General features: G+C 43.3%; 1 protein-coding gene across 2 annotated transcripts in view; it reads right to left on the bottom strand.

Annotated features, from left to right (window-relative positions):
* The window catches only part of LOC128997986 (prolyl 3-hydroxylase sudestada1-like), a 91,454-nt gene that overhangs the window by 27,485 nt on the left and 44,774 nt on the right, over positions 1-19,195 (bottom strand). The window contains exon 2 of one of the 2 annotated variants that reach the window (XM_054423874.1): positions 2,323-2,694. The exons of the other annotated variant lie outside the window; for it this stretch is intronic. Within the exon in view, the coding sequence (XP_054279849.1) occupies positions 2,323-2,694 (372 nt within the window). The remainder of the gene's footprint in view (positions 1-2,322; positions 2,695-19,195) is intronic. 2 annotated transcript variants of the gene reach the window in all.

Genomic DNA, 19,195 nt, shown 5'->3' with positions numbered 1-19,195 from the left:
GAACTTTAAGCAATAATTTGTGGTGGCATCACAAAGGACCCACAGCTTAATACCCCATCTGTGATGCTTTTTCTTTGGCAGGTAGTGAGTCAGAGCTATTATTTTTTTCGTTCCAACCAGGGACTCGTCAACAGAAAGTTTCTGGAACGGTATGTAGAAGAATTGAAAAAGCCGGTTGCAGTGATCTATAAGAGGCTGGAATCGACCGCATGGGTCATAATTGGGAGAGTTTTGTCGTGGCAAAGTCCTGGAATCAACAATGTGGAAGAATTTTAATATTGACTGGAACCTATTCCTGCTGAACATTTTGCCAAACCAATCAGTTTTTTGTGATGGAGTTGTGTACCAGTAGCTTCGTATAGATGGTTTTTTCAAAATCCCCATGTTCAAAATTACAGCGATAAACGCTTTCATTTCGTGTACGGTGACGTTACACCAATCTTTCATGTTATTTCTAGCTACGTCATTATTGTTAAAAAAGTTCTGGGCATATCTGTTAGTTTCATTTGCCAAAGTGGTAATTAGGTTCATCGTAAAAAAAGGTGAAAATAATCAATAGGCTTAGAATTCCGGGGAGGACAATGTTTGGGCCCAGGCAATTCAGAGTATGTGAAGTCGTGTTGCCGTGTTGCCGTTCTTGATCTTCGTCCTCTCCCACCTCCTCCCATTCGCTACTATCTGGACTGGATGGTTGATCTCTCCTTCCCCTACCCCTAACTCTAGTTCCTCCCCTACCCCTTCCTCTAGGTATTCCTCTCCTTCCTCTAGACATTTCTCCCCTTCCTCTAGATATTCCTTCCCTTCCTCTAGGAATTTGAGCCGATGTGCCTGGCAAATCGATTGGTTCAAGGTCATGTGTTGTGCCTGGCAAATTGAACGGTTCAAGGTCATGTGCTGTGCCTGGCAAATTGATTGGTTCAGGGTCATCTACTATTTCCTCAGATGCATCATTAGGAGGGTCTCTTTGCCCAAATAAGTTACATCTACGCCTAGACTGATCATCATCATCATCATCAGAACCAGAGCTTGATTCGCTTACATAGTCAGTTCGACTAGGCCTATTTGCCAAAAAACTAAAACGATTATTTTCCTTACTTCTATTTGGATTGTAGTCTGGGTCCTCGTCAGTGTCATCCACATAGTCGTCACTCGTTTCGGAAGATGGTATTTCATCAAATGAGTCACTACTATTGTCTTCGTCAACAAAATTACAACCACTTTCTATAACATTATTGATTAGTGTACCTTCACTGGCGGGCGACCGGCATCTTTTACGGTTTCCGTCACTCATTTTTCAAAGGATTTTCCCACGCACAAGTTTCACCAAACAGCTAAACATTCGCGATAGTCACAAATCGATGTTCACTCACAGAAAGACCGGGCGAAACTAAATAAAAATGCGCCAAATGAAGCAAATTCGCGCTAAAACACTAACGCGGGAAGTTTTTACAGAATCATTATATAACAGCTCCGAAGATGAAAGTTGTTGTGTAATAACTAAATAACAATATTTATTTCTTTATTTTTATTTTTACTTATAGTTATTTGTTTACTAAATTGATGTGTTTTATATAATCCGAGCAAACAACAACAGTGAAGTCGGTGGAAAATGCGCCAAAAGAAGCAAATCGGCGTTAAAACACTAACGCGGGAAGAATAGGCTAGTTTTACACATTCATTATATAACAGCTCTGAAGGTGAAAGTTGTTGTGTAATCACTAAATGAGAATATTTATTTATTTATTTTTATTTTTACTTAGTTATTTGTTTACTAAATTATTGTATTTTATATTATGACGTTTAAACAACAACGGTACAGTCGGCGGGAAACTGTCAAGCGAAGCGTGATGCCACGTAAATTTCGTTGACTTTCGGCTCTTGGTAGCACTATATAAAATATTATATTTATGTTTTCTGAAAATATTTCCACAGACAATGTCTTTATCTGTCCTTTGATGTATTATATAGACATTTATTACGAAAATTAACATAATTGCATAACAAATACTAAAAGCCGATGACATCGGCCCTTGGGTTTTTTCGTGTCTTGTTGCTAGGCCGATCTCATCGGCCCTCGGGTCTTTTCACGGCTAATTACAAAGCCGATCAGATCGGCCTGTGGGCATTTTAAAACCTATTGGCAGAGCCGATGTAATCGGCCCTTGGGACCCAAAGGGTTAACTAATAACTAAATAATTAAGGTGTGTCAGATCTAGATTGTCCAAAAGATTGCTGGTGGCAAATTTTGCCATTGCTATCTTAAATCAGAATAAGTACCTATGAGGCAAAGACCTATGAGAGAAGGTACTTTTAAGATCTTACCTCCCTTTTTATAGCTACTGATAGTTGCTGTGATTTCTTCACTTGTTTCCACATGAAATATTTCTTCCACTTGTTTTCTTATATTCGTTTTTAGGTTGGTGATGACTTTTTTTAAATATGGCAAATCGTCTAGTTGGTCTATTTGGCTTAAATCTGCAGATTGGTGCAGGTGCATCATATCACTGGCATTCAATTCCAAGTTTACATGTTTTATTTCGTCCTTCAGTTTTGTCAAAGTTCTTTCATCAAGAATATCGTGAAAAGTGCAAAGTTTAAATGTTTCTTCCTCGTTAAGAACTTCGATATGTCTACCAACTCTTCCCAAAATAGCAGATGAGTGACATACTGTGTCAGTAATGTTACTGGATCCACCTGTAATCATCAATACTTTAAATCAATTGTAGAACCAATGATTGCATCTTAGTGTTCTCTTGAGAACAAAGACTTAGAGTTAATAGTAAATTATAGTCAGACAAACCATGTATTAAGGTATTTACTGCCTGTTATTACATCACAAAATAATTGATCTCCATTAAATGAAGAGGTCTAATAAACATAAAGACCAATATTGTCTATACAAATTACAATACATACTGTAGTCACTTTTTATCAGCTGATGTCCAAACCAAGAAGTACCCTATCACACTAATTGTAATAATTTGACAAATTTGTAAAGATAAAAAATAATGATGTTATTTGGTCCAGGATCACTTTTCTTGAAAAATTAAAATGGTATAAGATTACCTGTTTCTGTCTATGATCCTAATTTGTAGTATGAGCTACTACTGGTTTCGGGGTTATGACCTCATCATCAGGCTCTTGTCACTCTTGCGAGGTCGTCGAGTTTTACAAACACACAAAACACTGACATTTAAATAAATAAAATACATAATAAGTAAAATCCGTCAATGTCATGTATTTTATTTATTTAAATGTCAGTGTTTTGTGTGTTTGTAAAACTCGACAACCTTGCAAGAGTGACAAGAGCCTGATGATGAGGTCATAACCTCGAAACCGGTAGCTCATACTACAAATTAGGATCATAGACAGAAACAGGTAATCTTATACCATTTTAACATAAAATACCCCCGCCGCAGCAAACCTGCTGACTAAGCGAATTTCCATTTGTCTGAAATTATTTTCAATTAAATATATTTTAATATCATTAGGTTTAACGAGTACCTAAGTTTGCTGCTACAAGGAAACTAATAAAGTGTGTTTTTTTAGTCAAATATTGATAGCTTAGTACAAAATAAATAAATTTGCCAAGTTTGATCAAATTATATCCATAAACAAGCAAACTACAATATTTGACAATATTCTACATAAGAATAACATGGGAATTTTTAAATTTACAATTTTTTAAATTTTATCCGTTATTAATAACCGAACAAAAATACTTTTATATACTAAATTATTTGTTTTTTTAAGCTCTTTAAAAAGGTCTAAAGAAAAATTGGGAAATTTTGTGTTTTAAGGGTCAAAAGTGAGAAAAACCAATTTTTACCCCATAAAACCCCCCGTAAAGCCCCGTTCCCATGGGCCGATCATGCTGGTTCGCGAACTCATTCAAGTTTATCCCGCTTTACACCTTTAAACCAAATTTCATCAAAATCTGACAAAAATTACTCAAGTTATCCCGTTCACGCAGATAACTAAATATTATTATTTATTGGGGGCAGTGATGATGATTTATAATTTATAATTAAATATTATTATTGCCCAGTTATGGTGTGGCCGCCATCTTTGCCGCCTTGCCGCTGATTCGCCTTCCCGCCAAAGTCCCCACTACTACAGTTTGAAGAGAGGGGGGCGGCGCCCGTAGGTGTGCTGCGCAGTCGCAGTGAGTTGTGTGTGTAGTGATGTGAGACGTAAGCAGGCAGACCCAGACCAGACGGTTCAATCACACACAATGGCCAACAACGATCAAGACAAGGAAGACCATCCTAAATTATACGACTCTGATAGTGATTCTGATGAACATGGAGTTTCTTCGCCACCACCTCCTAAAGTACCAAGGATCGATTCAGATTCGGACGAAGAATACCATCCTAAATTATACGACTCTCCTGATTCTGAGGAAGATGGAGTTTCTTCGCCACCACCTCCTAAAGTACCACGGATTGATTCAGACTCTGACGAAGAAGACCATCCTAAATTATACGACTCTCCTGATTCTGAGGATGAAGGAGTTTCTTCGCCACCCTCTCCTGAAGTACCAAGGATCGATTCAGACTCTGACGAAGAAGACCATCCTAAATTATACGACTCTCCTGATTCTGAGGATGAAGGAGATTCTTCGCCACCACCTCCTAAAGTACCACGGATTGATTCAGACTCTGACGAAGAAGACCATCCTAAATTATACGACACTCCTGATTCTGAGGATGAAGGAGTTTCTTCGCCACCACCTCCTAAAGTACCAAGGATCGATTCAGATTCGGACGAAGAATACCATCCTAAATTATACGACTCTCCTGATTCTGAGGAAGATGGAGTTTCTTCGCCACCACCTCCTAAAGTACCACGGATTGATTCAGACTCTGACGAAGAAGACCATCCTAAATTATACGACTCTCCTGATTCTGAGGATGAAGGAGTTTCTTCGCCACCCTCTCCTGAAGTACCAAGGATCGATTCAGACTCTGACGAAGAAGGCCATCCTAAATTATACGACTCTCCTGATTCTGAGGATGAAGGAGTTTCTTCGCCACCCTCTCCTGAAGTACCAAGGATCGATTCAGACTCTGACGAAGAAGACCATCCTCAATTATACGACTCTCCTGATTCTGAGGATGAAGGAGTTTCTTCGCCACCACCTCCTAAAGTACCACGGATTGATTCAGACTCTGAAGAAGAAGACCATCCTAAATTATACGACTCTCCTGATTCTGAGGAAGATGGAGTTTCTTCGCCACCACCTCCTAAAGTACCACGGATTGATTCAGACTCTGACGAAGAAGACCATCCTAAATTATACGACTCTCCTGATTCTGAGGATGAAGGAGTTTCTTCGCCACCACCTCCTAAAGTACCAAGGATCGATTCAGATTCGGACGAAGAATACCATCCTAAATTATACGACTCTCCTGATTCTGAGGAAGATGGAGTTTCTTCGCCACCACCTCCTAAAGTACCACGGATTGATTCAGACTCTGACGAAGAAGACCATCCTAAATTATACGACTCTCCTGATTCTGAGGATGAAGGAGTTTCTTCGCCACCCTCTCCTGAAGTACCAAGGATCGATTCAGACTCTGACGAAGAAGAGCATCCTAAATTATACGACTCTCCTGATTCTGAGGATGAAGGAGTTTCTTCGCCACCCTCTCCTGAAGTACCAAGGATCGATTCAGACTCGGACGAAGAAGACCATCCTAAATTATACGACTCTCCTGATTCTGAGGAAGATGGAGTTTCTTCGCCACCACCTCCTAAAGTACCACGGATTGATTCAGACTCTGACGAAGAAGACCATCCTAAATTATACGACTCTCCTGATTCTGAGGATGAAGGAGTTTCTTCGCCACCCTCTCCTGAAGTACCAAGGATTGATTCAGACTCTGACGAAGAAGACCATCCTAAATTATACGACTCTCCTGATTCTGAGGATGAAGGAGTTTCTTCGCCACCCTCTCCTGAAGTACCAAGGATCGATTCAGACTCGGACGAAGAAGACCATCCTAAATTATACGACTCTCCTGATTCTGAGAATGAAGGAGTTTCTTCGCCACCCTCTCCTGAAGTACCAAGGATCGATTCAGATTCGGACGAAGAATACCATCCTAAATTATACGACTCTCCTGATTCTGAGGAAGATGGAGTTTCTTCGCCACCACCTCCTAAAGTACTACGGATTGATTCAGACTCTGACGAAGAAGACCATCCTAAATTATACGACTCTCCTGATTCTGAGGATGAAGGAGTTTCTTCGCCACCCTCTCCTGAAGTACCAAGGATCGATTCAGACTCTGACGAAGAAGACCATCCTAAATTATACGACTCTCCTGATTCTGAGGATGAAGAAGATTCTTCGCCACCACCTCCTAAAGTACCACGGATTGATTCAGACTCTGACGAAGAAGACCATCCTAAATTATACGACTCTCCTGATTCTGAGGATGAAGGAGTTTCTTCGCCACCACCTCCTAAAGTACCAAGGATCGATTCAGATTCGGACGAAGAATACCATCCTAAATTATACGACTCTCCTGATTCTGAGGAAGATGGAGTTTCTTCGCCACCACCTCCTAAAGTACCACGGATTGATTCAGACTCTGACGAAGAAGACCATCCTAAATTATACGACTCTCCTGATTCTGAGGATGAAGGAGTTTCTTCGCCACCCTCTCCTGAAGTACCAAGGATCGATTCAGACTCTGACGAAGAAGGCCATCCTAAATTATACGACTCTCCTGATTCTGAGGATGAAGGAGTTTCTTCGCCACCCTCTCCTGAAGTACCAAGGATCGATTCAGACTCTGACGAAGAAGACCATCCTCAATTATACGATTCTCCTGATTCTGAGGATGAAGGAGTTTCTTCGCCACCACCTCCTAAAGTACCACGGATTGATTCAGACTCTGACGAAGAAGACCATCCTAAATTATACGACTCTCCTGATTCTGAGGATGAAGGAGTTTCTTCGCCACCACCTCCTAAAGTACCAAGGATCGATTCAGATTCGGACGAAGAATACCATCCTAAATTATACGACTCTCCTGATTCTGAGGAAGATGGAGTTTCTTCGCCACCACCTCCTAAAGTACCACGGATTGATTCAGACTCTGACGAAGAAGACCATCCTAAATTATACGACTCTCCTGATTCTGAGGATGAAGGAGTTTCTTCGCCACCCTCTCCTGAAGTACCAAGGATCGATTCAGACTCTGACGAAGTAGACCATCCTAAATTATACGACTCTCCTGATTCTGAGGATGAAGGAGTTTCTTCGCCACCACCTCCTAAAGTACCACGGATTGATTCAGACTCTGACGAAGAAGACCATCCTAAATTATACGACTCTCCTGATTCTGAGGATAAAGGAGTTTCTTCGCCACCACCTCCTAAAGTACCAAGGATCGATTCAGATTCGGACGAAGAATACCATCCTAAATTATACGACTCTCCTGATTCTGAGGAAGATGGAGTTTCTTCGCCACCACCTCCTAAAGTACCACGGATTGATTCAAACTCTGACGAAGAAGACCATCCTAAATTATACGACTCTCCTGATTCTGAGGATGAAGGAGTTTCTTCGCCACCCTCTCCTGAAGTACCAAGGATCGATTCAGACTCTGACGAAGAAGACCATCCTAAATTATACGACTCTCCTGATTCTGAGGATGAAGGAGTTTCTTCGCCACCCGCTCCTGAAGTACCAAGGATCGATTCAGACTCTGACGAAGAAGACCATCCTAAATTATACGACTCTCCTGATTCTGAGGATGAAGGAGTTTCTTCGCCACCACCTCCTAAAGTACCAAGGATTGATTCAGACTCTGACGAAGAAGACCATCCTAAATTATACGACTCTCCTGATTCTGAGGATGAAGGAGTTTCTTCGCCACCACCTCCTAAAGTACCAAGGATCGATTCAGATTCGGACGAAGAATACCATCCTAAATTATACGACTCTCCTGATTCTGAGGAAGATGGAGTTTCTTCGCCACCACCTCCTAAAGTACCACGGATTGATTCAGACTCTGACGAAGAAGACCATCCTAAATTATACGACTCTCCTGATTCTGAGGATGAAGGAGTTTCTTCGCCACCCTCTCCTGAAGTACCAAGGATCGATTCAGACTCTGACGAAGAAGACCATCCTAAATTATACGACTCTCCTGATTCTGAGGATGAAGGAGTTTCTTCGCCACCCTCTCCTGAAGTACCAAGGATCGATTCAGACTCGGACGAAGAAGACCATCCTAAATTATACGACTCTCCTGATTCTGAGGAAGATGGAGTTTCTTCGCCACCACCTCCTAAAGTACCACGGATTGATTCAGACTCTGACGAAGAAGACCATCCTAAATTATACGACTCTCCTGATTCTGAGGATGAAGGAGTTTCTTCGCCACCCTCTCCTGAAGTACCAAGGATCGATTCAGACTCTGACGAAGAAGACCATCCTAAATTATACGACTCTCCTGATTCTGAGGATGAAGGAGTTTCTTCGCCACCACCTCCTAAAGTACCAAGGATCGATTCAGATTCGGACGAAGAATACCATCCTAAATTATACGACTCTCCTGATTCTGAGGAAGATGGAGTTTCTTCGCCACCACCTCCTAAAGTACCACGGATTGATTCAGACTCTGACGAAGAAGACCATCCTAAATTATACGACTCTCCTGATTCTGAGGATGAAGGAGTTTCTTCGCCACCCTCTCCTGAAGTACCAAGGATCGATTCAGACTCTGACGAAGAAGACCATCCTAAATTATACGACTCTCCTGATTCTGAGGATGAAGGAGTTTCTTCGCCACCACCTCCTAAAGTACCACGGATTGATTCAGACTCTGACGAAGAATACCATCCTAAATTATACGACTCTCCTGATTCTGAGGATGAAGGAGTTTCTTCGCCACCCTCTCCTGAAGTACCAAGGATCGATTCAGACTCTGACGAAGTAGACCATCCTAAATTATACGACTCTCCTGATTCTGAGGAAGATGGAGTTTCTTCGCCACCACCTCCTAAAGTACCACGGATTGATTCAGACTCTGACGAAGAAGACCATCCTAAATTATACGACTCTCCTGATTCTGAGGATGAAGGAGTTTCTTCGCCACCACCTCCTAAAGTACCAAGGATCGATTCAGATTCGGACGAAGAATACCATCCTAAATTATACGACTCTCCTGATTCTGAGGAAGATGGAGTTTCTTCGCCACCACCTCCTAAAGTACCACGGATTGATTCAGACTCTGACGAAGAAGACCATCCTAAATTATACGACTCTCCTGATTCTGAGGATGAAGGAGTTTCTTCGCCACCACCTCCTAAAGTACCACGGATTGATTCAGACTCTGACGAAGAATACCATCCTAAATTATACGACTCTCCTGATTCTGAGGAAGATGGAGTTTCTTCGCCACCACCTCCTAAAGTACCACGGATTGATTCAGACTCTGACGAAGAAGACCATCCTAAATTATACGACTCTCCTGATTCCGAGGATGAAGGAGTTTCTTCGCCACCCTCTCCTGAAGTACCAAGGACCACGGATTGATTCAGACTCTGACGAAGAAGACCATCCTAAATTATACGACTCTCCTGATTCTGAGGATGAAGGAGTTTCTTCGCCATCCTCTCCTGAAGTACCAAGGATCAATTCAGACTCTGACGAAGAAGAACATCCTAAATTATACGACTCTCCTGATTCTGAGGATGAAGGAGTTTCTTCGCCACCACCTCCTAAAGTACCACGGATTGATTCAGACTCTGACGAAGAAGACCATCCTAAATTATACGACTCTCCTGATTCTGAGGATGAAGGAGTTTCTTCGCCACCACCTCCTAAAGTACCAAGGATCGATTCAGATTCGGACGAAGAATACCATCCTAAATTATACGACTCTCCTGATTCTGAGGAAGATGGAGTTTCTTCGCCACCACCTCCTAAAGTACCACGGATTGATTCAGACTCTGACGAAGAAGACCATCCTAAATTATACGACTCTCCTGATTCTGAGGATGAAGGAGTTTCTTCGCCACCCTCTCCTGAAGTACCAAGGATCGATTCAGACTCTGACGAAGAAGACCATCCTAAATTATACGACTCTCCTGATTCTGAGGATGAAGGAGTTTCTTCGCCACCACCTCCTAAAGTACCAAGGATCTATTCAGATTCGGACGAAGAATAACATCCTAAATTATACGACTCTCCTGATTCTGAGGAAGATGGAGTTTCTTCGCCACCACCTCCTAAAGTACCACGGATTGATTCAGACTCTGACGAAGAAGACCATCCTAAATTATACGACTCTCCTGATTCTGAGGATGAAGGAGTTTCTTCGCCACCCTCTCCTGAAGTACCAAGGATCGATTCAGACTCTGACGAAGAAGACCATCCTAAATTATACGACTCTCCTGATTCTGAGGATGAAGGAGTTTCTTCGCCACCCTCTCCTGAAGTACCAAGGATCGATTCAGACTCTGACGAAGAAGACCATCCTAAATTATACGACTCTCCTGATTCTGAGGATGAAGGAGTTTCTTTGCCACCCTCTCCTGAAGTACCAAGGATCGATTCAGACTCTGACGAAGAAGACCATCCTAAATTATACGACTCTCCTGATTCTGAGGATGAAGGAGTTTCTTCGCCACCACCTCCTAAAGTACCACGGATTGATTCAGACTCTGACGAAGAAGACCATCCTAAATTATACGACTCTCCTGATTCTGAGGATGAAGGAGTTTCTTCGCCACCACCTCCTAAAGTACCAAGGATCGATTCAGATTCGGACGAAGAATACCATCCTAAATTATACGACTCTCCTGATTCTGAGGAAGATGGAGTTTCTTCGCCACCACCTCCTAAAGTACCACGGATTGATTCAGACTCTGACGAAGAAGACCATCCTAAATTATACGACTCTCCTGATTCTGAGGATGAAGGAGTTTCTTCGCCACCCTCTCCTGAAGTACCAAGGATCGATTCAGACTCTGACGAAGAAGACCATCCTAAATTATACGACTCTCCTGATTCTGAGGATGAAGGAGTTTCTTCGCCACCCTCTCCTGAAGTACCAAGGATCGATTCAGACTCTGACGAAGAAGACCATCCTAAATTATACGACTCTCCTGATTCTGAGGATGAAGGAGTTTCTTCGCCACCACCTCCTAAAGTACCACGGATTGATTCAGACTCTGACGAAGAAGACCATCCTAAATTATACGACTCTCCTGATTCTGAGGATGAAGGAGTTTCTTCCCCACCACCTCCTAAAGTACCAAGGATCGATTCAGATTCGGACGAAGAATACCATCCTAAATTATACGACTCTCCTGATTCTGAGGAAGATGGAGTTTCTTCGCCACCACCTCCTAAAGTACCACGGATTGATTCAGACTCTGACGAAGAAGACCATCCTAAATTATACGACTCTCCTGATTCTGAGGATGAAGGAGTTTATTCGCCACCCTCTCCTGAAGTACCAAGGATCGATTCATACTCTGACGAAGAAGAGCATCCTAAATTATACGACTCTCCTGATTCTGAGGATAAAGGAGTTTCTTCGCCACCACCTCCTAAAGTACCACGGATTGATTCAGACTCTGACGAAGAAGACCATCCTAAATTATACGACTCTCCTGATTCTGAGGATGAAGGAGTTTCTTCGCCACCACCTCCTAAAGTACCAAGGATTGATTCAGACTCTGACGAAGAAGACCATCCTAAATTATACGACTCTCCTGATTCTGAGGATGAAGGAGTTTCTTCGCCACCCTCTCCTGAAGTACCAAGGATCGATTCAGACTCTGACGAAGAAGACCATCAAAATTATACGACTCTCCTGATTCTGAGGATGAAGGAGTTTCTTCGCCACCACCTCCTAAAGTACCACGGATTGATTCAGACTCTGACGAAGAAGACCATCCTAAATTATACGACTCTCCTGATTCTGAGGATGAAGGAGTTTCTTCGCCACCACCTCCTAAAGTACCAAGGATCGATTCAGATTCGGACGAAGAATACCATCCTAAATTATACGACTCTCCTGATTCTGAGGAAGATGGAGTTTCTTCGCCACCACCTCCTAAAGTACCACGGATTGATTCAGACTCTGACGAAGAAGACCATCCTAAATTATACGACACTCCTGATTCTGAGGATGAAGGAGTTTCTTCGCCACCCTCTCCTGAAGTACCAAGGATCGATTCAGACTCTGACGAAGAAGACCATCCTAAATTATACGACTCTCCTGATTCTGAGGATGAAGGAGTTTCTTCGCCACCACCTCCTAAAGTACCACGGATTGATTCAGACTCTGACGAAGAAGACCATCCTAAATTATACGACTCTCCTGATTCTGAGGATGAAGGAGTTTCTTCCCCACCACCTCCTAAAGTACCAAGGATCGATTCAGATTCGGACGAAGAATACCATCCTAAATTATACGACTCTCCTGATTCTGAGGAAGATGGAGTTTCTTCGCCACCCTCTCCTAAAGTACCACGGATTGATTCAGACTCTGACGAAGAAGACCATCCTAAATTATACGACTCTCCTGATTCTGAGGATGAAGGAGTTTCTTCGCCACCCTCTCCTGAAGTACCAAGGATCGATTCAGACTCTGACGAAGAAGACCATCCTAAATTATACGACTCTCCTGATTCTGAGGATGAAGGAGTTTCTTCGCCACCACCTCCTAAAGTACCACGGATTGATTCAGACTCTGACGAAGAAGACCATCCTAAATTATACGACTCTCCTGATTCTGAGGATGAAGGAGTTTCTTCGCCACCACCTTCTAAAGTTCCAAGGATCGATTCAGATTCGGACGAAGAATACCATCCTAAATTATACGACTCTCCTGATTCTGAGGATGAAGGAGTTTCTTCGCCACCCTCTCCTGAAGTACCAAGGATCGATTCAGACTCTGACGAAGAAGACCATCCTAACTTATACGACTCTCCTGATTCTGAGGATGAAGGAGTTTCTTCGCCACCCTCTCCTGAAGTACCAAGGATCGATTCAGACTCTGACGAAGAAGAACATCCTAAATTATACGACTCTCCTGATTCTGAGGATGAAGGAGTTTCTTCGCCACCACCTCCTAAAGTACCACGGATTGATTCAGACTCTGACGAAGAATACCATCCTAAATTATACGACTCTCCTGATTCTGAGGAAGATGGAGTTTCTTCGCCACCACCTCCTAAAGTACCACGGATTGATTCAGACTCTGACGAAGAAGACCATCCTAAATTATACGACTCTCCTGATTCTGAGGATGAAGGAGTTTCTTCGCCACCCTCTCCTGAAGTACCAAGGATCGATTCAGACTCTGACGAAGAAGACCATCCTAAATTATACGACTCTCCTGATTCTGAGGATGAAGGAGTTTCTTCGCCATCCTCTCCTGAAGTACCAAGGATCGATTCAGACTCTGACGAAGAAGAACATCCTAAATTATACGACTCTCCTGATTCTGAGGATGAAGGAGTTTCTTCGCCACCACCTCCTAAAGTACCACGGATTGATTCAGACTCTGACGAAGAAGACCATCCTAAATTATACGACTCTCCTGATTCTGAGGATGAAGGAGTTACTTCGCCACCACCTCCTAAAGTACCAAGGATCGATTCAGATTCGGACGAAGAATACCATCCTAAATTATACGACTCTCCTGATTCTGAGGATGAAGGAGTTTCTTCGCCACCCTCTCCTGAAGTACCAAGGATCGATTCAGACTCGGACGAAGAAGACCATCCTAAATTATACGACTCTCCTGATTCTGAGAATGAAGGAGTTTCTTCGCCACCCTCTCCTGAAGTACCAAGGATCGATTCAGATTCGGACGAAGAATACCATCCTAAATTATACGACTCTCCTGATTCTGAGGAAGATGGAGTTTCTTCGCCACCACCTCCTAAAGTACTACGGATTGATTCAGACTCTGACGAAGAAGACCATCCTAAATTATACGACTCTCCTGATTCTGAGGATGAAGGAGTTTCTTCGCCACCCTCTCCTGAAGTACCAAGGATCGATTCAGACTCTGACGAAGAAGACCATCCTAAATTATACGACTCTCCTGATTCTGAGGATGAAGAAGATTCTTCGCCACCACCTCCTAAAGTACCACGGATTGATTCAGACTCTGACGAAGAAGACCATCCTAAATTATACGACTCTCCTGATTCTGAGGATGAAGGAGTTTCTTCGCCACCACCTCCTAAAGTACCAAGGATCGATTCAGATTCGGACGAAGAATACCATCCTAAATTATACGACTCTCCTGATTCTGAGGAAGATGGAGTTTCTTCGCCACCACCTCCTAAAGTACCACGGATTGATTCAGACTCTGACGAAGAAGACCATCCTAAATTATACGACTCTCCTGATTCTGAGGATGAAGGAGTTTCTTCGCCACCCTCTCCTGAAGTACCAAGGATCGATTCAGACTCTGACGAAGAAGACCATCCTAAATTATACGACTCTCCTGATTCTGAGGATGAAGAAGATTCTTCGCCACCACCTCCTAAAGTACCACGGATTGATTCAGACTCTGACGAAGAAGACCATCCTAAATTATACGACTCTCCTGATTCTGAGGAAGATGGAGTTTCTTCGCCACCACCTCCTAAAGTACCACGGATTGATTCAGACTCTGACGAAGAAGACCATCCTAAATTATACGACTCTCCTGATTCTGAGGAAGATGGAGTTTCTTCGCCACCACCTCCTAAAGTACTACGGATTGATTCAGACTCTGACGAAGAAGACCATCCTAAATTATACGACTCTCCTGATTCTGAGGATGAAGGAGTTTCTTCGCCACCACCTCCTAAAGTACCAAGGATCGATTCAGATTCGGACGAAGAATACCATCCTAAATTATACGACTCTCCTGATTCTGAGGAAGATGGAGTTTCTTCGCCACCACCTCCTAAAGTACCACGGATTGATTCAGACTCTGACGAAGAAGACCATCCTAAATTATACGACTCTCCTGATTCTGAGGATGAAGGAGTTTCTTCGCCACCCTCTCCTGAAGTACCAAGGATCGATTCAGACTCTGACGAAGAAGGCCATCCTAAATTATACGACTCTCCTGATTCTGAGGATGAAGGAGTTTCTTCGCCACCCTCTCCTGAAGTACCAAGGATCGATTCAGACTCTGACGAAGAAGACCATCCTCAATTATACGACTCTCCTGATTCTGAGGATGAAGGAGTTTCTTCGCCACCACCTCCTAAAGTACCACGGATTGATTCAGACTCTGACGAAGAAGACCATCTTAAATTATACGACTCTCCTGATTCTGAGGATGAAGGAGTTTCTTCGCCACCACCTCCTAAAGTACCAAGGATCGATTCAGATTCGGACGAAGAATACCATCCTAAATTATACGACTCTCCTGATTCTGAGGAAGATGGAGTTTCTTCGCCACCACCTCCTAAAGTACCACGGATTGATTCAGACTCTGACGAAGAAGACCATCCTAAATTATACGACTCTCCTGATTCTGAGGATGAAGGAGTTTCTTCGCCACCCTCTCCTGAAGTACCAAGGATCGATTCAGACTCTGACGAAGTAGACCATCCTAAATTATACGACTCTCCTGATTCTGAGGATGAAGGAGTTTCTTCGCCACCACCTCCTAAAGTACCACGGATTGATTCAGACTCTGACGAAGAAGACCATCCTAAATTATACGACTCTCCTGATTCTGAGGATAAAGGAGTTTCTTCGCCACCACCTCCTAAAGTACCAAGGATCGATTCAGATTCGGACGAAGAATACCATCCTAAATTATACGACTCTCCTGATTCTGAGGAAGATGGAGTTTCTTCGCCACCACCTCCTAAAGTACCACGGATTGATTCAAACTCTGACGAAGAAGACCATCCTAAATTATACGACTCTCCTGATTCTGAGGATGAAGGAGTTTCTTCGCCACCCTCTCCTGAAGTACCAAGGATCGATTCAGACTCTGACGAAGAAGACCATCCTAAATTATACGACTCTCCTGATTCTGAGGATGAAGGAGTTTCTTCGCCACCCGCTCCTGAAGTACCAAGGATCGATTCAGACTCTGACGAAGAAGACCATCCTAAATTATACGACTCTCCTGATTCTGAGGATGAAGGAGTTTCTTCGCCACCACCTCCTAAAGTACCAAGGATTGATTCAGACTCTGACGAAGAAGACCATCCTAAATTATACGACTCTCCTGATTCTGAGGATGAAGGAGTTTCTTCGCCACCACCTCCTAAAGTACCAAGGATCGATTCAGATTCGGACGAAGAATACCATCCTAAATTATACGACTCTCCTGATTCTGAGGAAGATGGAGTTTCTTCGCCACCACCTCCTAAAGTACCACGGATTGATTCAGACTCTGACGAAGAAGACCATCCTAAATTATACGACTCTCCTGATTCTGAGGATGAAGGAGTTTCTTCGCCACCCTCTCCTGAAGTACCAAGGATCGATTCAGACTCTGACGAAGAAGACCATCCTAAATTATACGACTCTCCTGATTCTGAGGATGAAGGAGTTTCTTCGCCACCCTCTCCTGAAGTACCAAGGATCGATTCAGACTCGGACGAAGAAGACCATCCTAAATTATACGACTCTCCTGATTCTGAGGAAGATGGAGTTTCTTCGCCACCACCTCCTAAAGTACCACGGATTGATTCAGACTCTGACGAAGAAGACCATCCTAAATTATACGACTCTCCTGATTCTGAGGATGAAGGAGTTTCTTCGCCACCCTCTCCTGAAGTACCAAGGATCGATTCAGACTCTGACGAAGAAGACCATCCTAAATTATACGACTCTCCTGATTCTGAGGATGAAGGAGTTTCTTCGCCACCACCTCCTAAAGTACCAAGGATCGATTCAGATTCGGACGAAGAATACCATCCTAAATTATACGACTCTCCTGATTCTGAGGAAGATGGAGTTTCTTCGCCACCACCTCCTAAAGTACCACGGATTGATTCAGACTCTGACGAAGAAGACCATCCTAAATTATACGACACTCCTGATTCTGAGGATGAAGGAGTTTCTTCGCCACCCTCTCCTGAAGTACCAAGGATCGATTCAGACTCTGACGAAGAAGACCATCCTAAATTATACGACTCTCCTGATTCTGAGGATGAAGGAGTTTCTTCGCCACCACCTCCTAAAGTACCACGGATTGATTCAGACTCTGACGAAGAAGACCATCCTAAATTATACGACTCTCCTGATTCTGAGGATGAAGGAGTTTCTTCCCCACCACCTCCTAAAGTACCAAGGATCGATTCAGATTCGGACGAAGAATACCATCCTAAATTATACGACTCTCCTGATTCTGAGGAAGATGGAGTTTCTTCGCCACCCTCTCCTAAAGTACCACGGATTGATTCAGACTCTGACGAAGAAGACCATCCTAAATTATACGACTCTCCTGATTCTGAGGATGAAGGAGTTTCTTCGCCACCCTCTCCTGAAGTACCAAGGATCGATTCAGACTCTGACGAAGAAGACCATCCTAAATTATACGACTCTCCTGATTCTGAGGATGAAGGAGTTTCTTCGCCACCACCTCCTAAAGTACCACGGATTGATTCAGACTCTGACGAAGAAGACCATCCTAAATTATACGACTCTCCTGATTCTGAGGATGAAGGAGTTTCTTCGCCACCACCTTCTAAAGTTCCAAGGATCGATTCAGATTCGGACGAAGAATACCATCCTAAATTATACGACTCTCCTGATGCTGAGGATGAAGGAGTTTCTTCGCCACCCTCTCCTGAAGTACCAAGGATCGATTCAGACTCTGACGAAGAAGACCATCCTAAATTATACGACTCTCCTGATTCTGAGGATGAAGGAGTTTCTTCGCCACCACCTCCTAAAGTACCACGGATTGATTCAGACTCTGACGAAGAAGACCATCCTAAATTATACGACTCTCCTGATTCTGAGGATGAAGGAGTTTCTTCCCCACCACCTCCTAAAGTACCAAGGATCGATTCAGATTCGGACGAAGAATACCATCCTAAATTATACGACTCTCCTGATTCTGAGGAAGATGGAGTTTCTTCGCCACCCTCTCCTAAAGTACCACGGATTGATTCAGACTCTGACGAAGAAGACCATCCTAAATTATACGACTCTCCTGATTCTGAGGATGAAGGAGTTTCTTCGCCACCCTCTCCTGAAGTACCAAGGATCGATTCAGACTCTGACGAAGAAGACCATCCTAAATTATACGACTCTCCTGATTCTGAGGATGAAGGAGTTTCTTCGCCACCACCTCCTAAAGTACCACGGATTGATTCAGACTCTGACGAAGAAGACCATCCTAAATTATACGACTCTCCTGATTCTGAGGATGAAGGAGTTTCTTCGCCACCACCTTCTAAAGTTCCAAGGATCGATTCAGATTCGGACGAAGAATACCATCCTAAATTATACGACTCTCCTGATTCTGAGGATGAAGGAGTTTCTTCGCCACCCTCTCCTGAAGTACCAAGGATCGATTCAGACTCTGACGAAGAAGACCATCCTAACTTATACGACTCTCCTGATTCTGAGGATGAAGGAGTTTCTTCGCCACCCTCTCCTGAAGTACCAAGGATCGATTCAGACTCTGACGAAGAAGAACATCCTAAATTATACGACTCTCCTGATTCTGAGAATGAAGGAGTTTCTTCGCCACCACCTCCTAAAGTACCACGGATTGATTCAGACTCTGACGAAGAATACCATCCTAAATTATACGACTCTCCTGATTCTGAGGAAGATGGAGTTTCTTCGCCACCACCTCCTAAAGTACCACGGATTGATTCAGACTCTGACGAAGAAGACCATCCTAAATTATACGACTCTCCTGATTCTGAGGATGAAGGAGTTTCTTCGCCACCCTCTCCTGAAGTACCAAGGATCGATTCAGACTCTGACGAAGAAGACCATCCTAAATTATACGACTCTCCTGATTCTGAGGATGAAGGAGTTTCTTCGCCATCCTCTCCTGAAGTACCAAGGATCGATTCAGACTCTGACGAAGAAGAACATCCTAAATTATACGACTCTCCTGATTCTGAGGATGAAGGAGTTTCTTCGCCACCACCTCCTAAAGTACCACGGATTGATTCAGACTCTGACGAAGAAGACCATCCTAAATTATACGACTCTCCTGATTCT

This window comes from Macrosteles quadrilineatus, unplaced genomic scaffold (genome assembly GCF_028750875.1).
Source record: "Macrosteles quadrilineatus isolate MER2022 unplaced genomic scaffold, UCM_ALF_1.0 Scaffold_7__1_contigs__length_78375512, whole genome shotgun sequence".
NCBI classification, from domain to species: domain Eukaryota; kingdom Metazoa; phylum Arthropoda; class Insecta; order Hemiptera; family Cicadellidae; genus Macrosteles; species Macrosteles quadrilineatus.
This window is presented reverse-complemented; position numbering and strand designations above follow the sequence as displayed.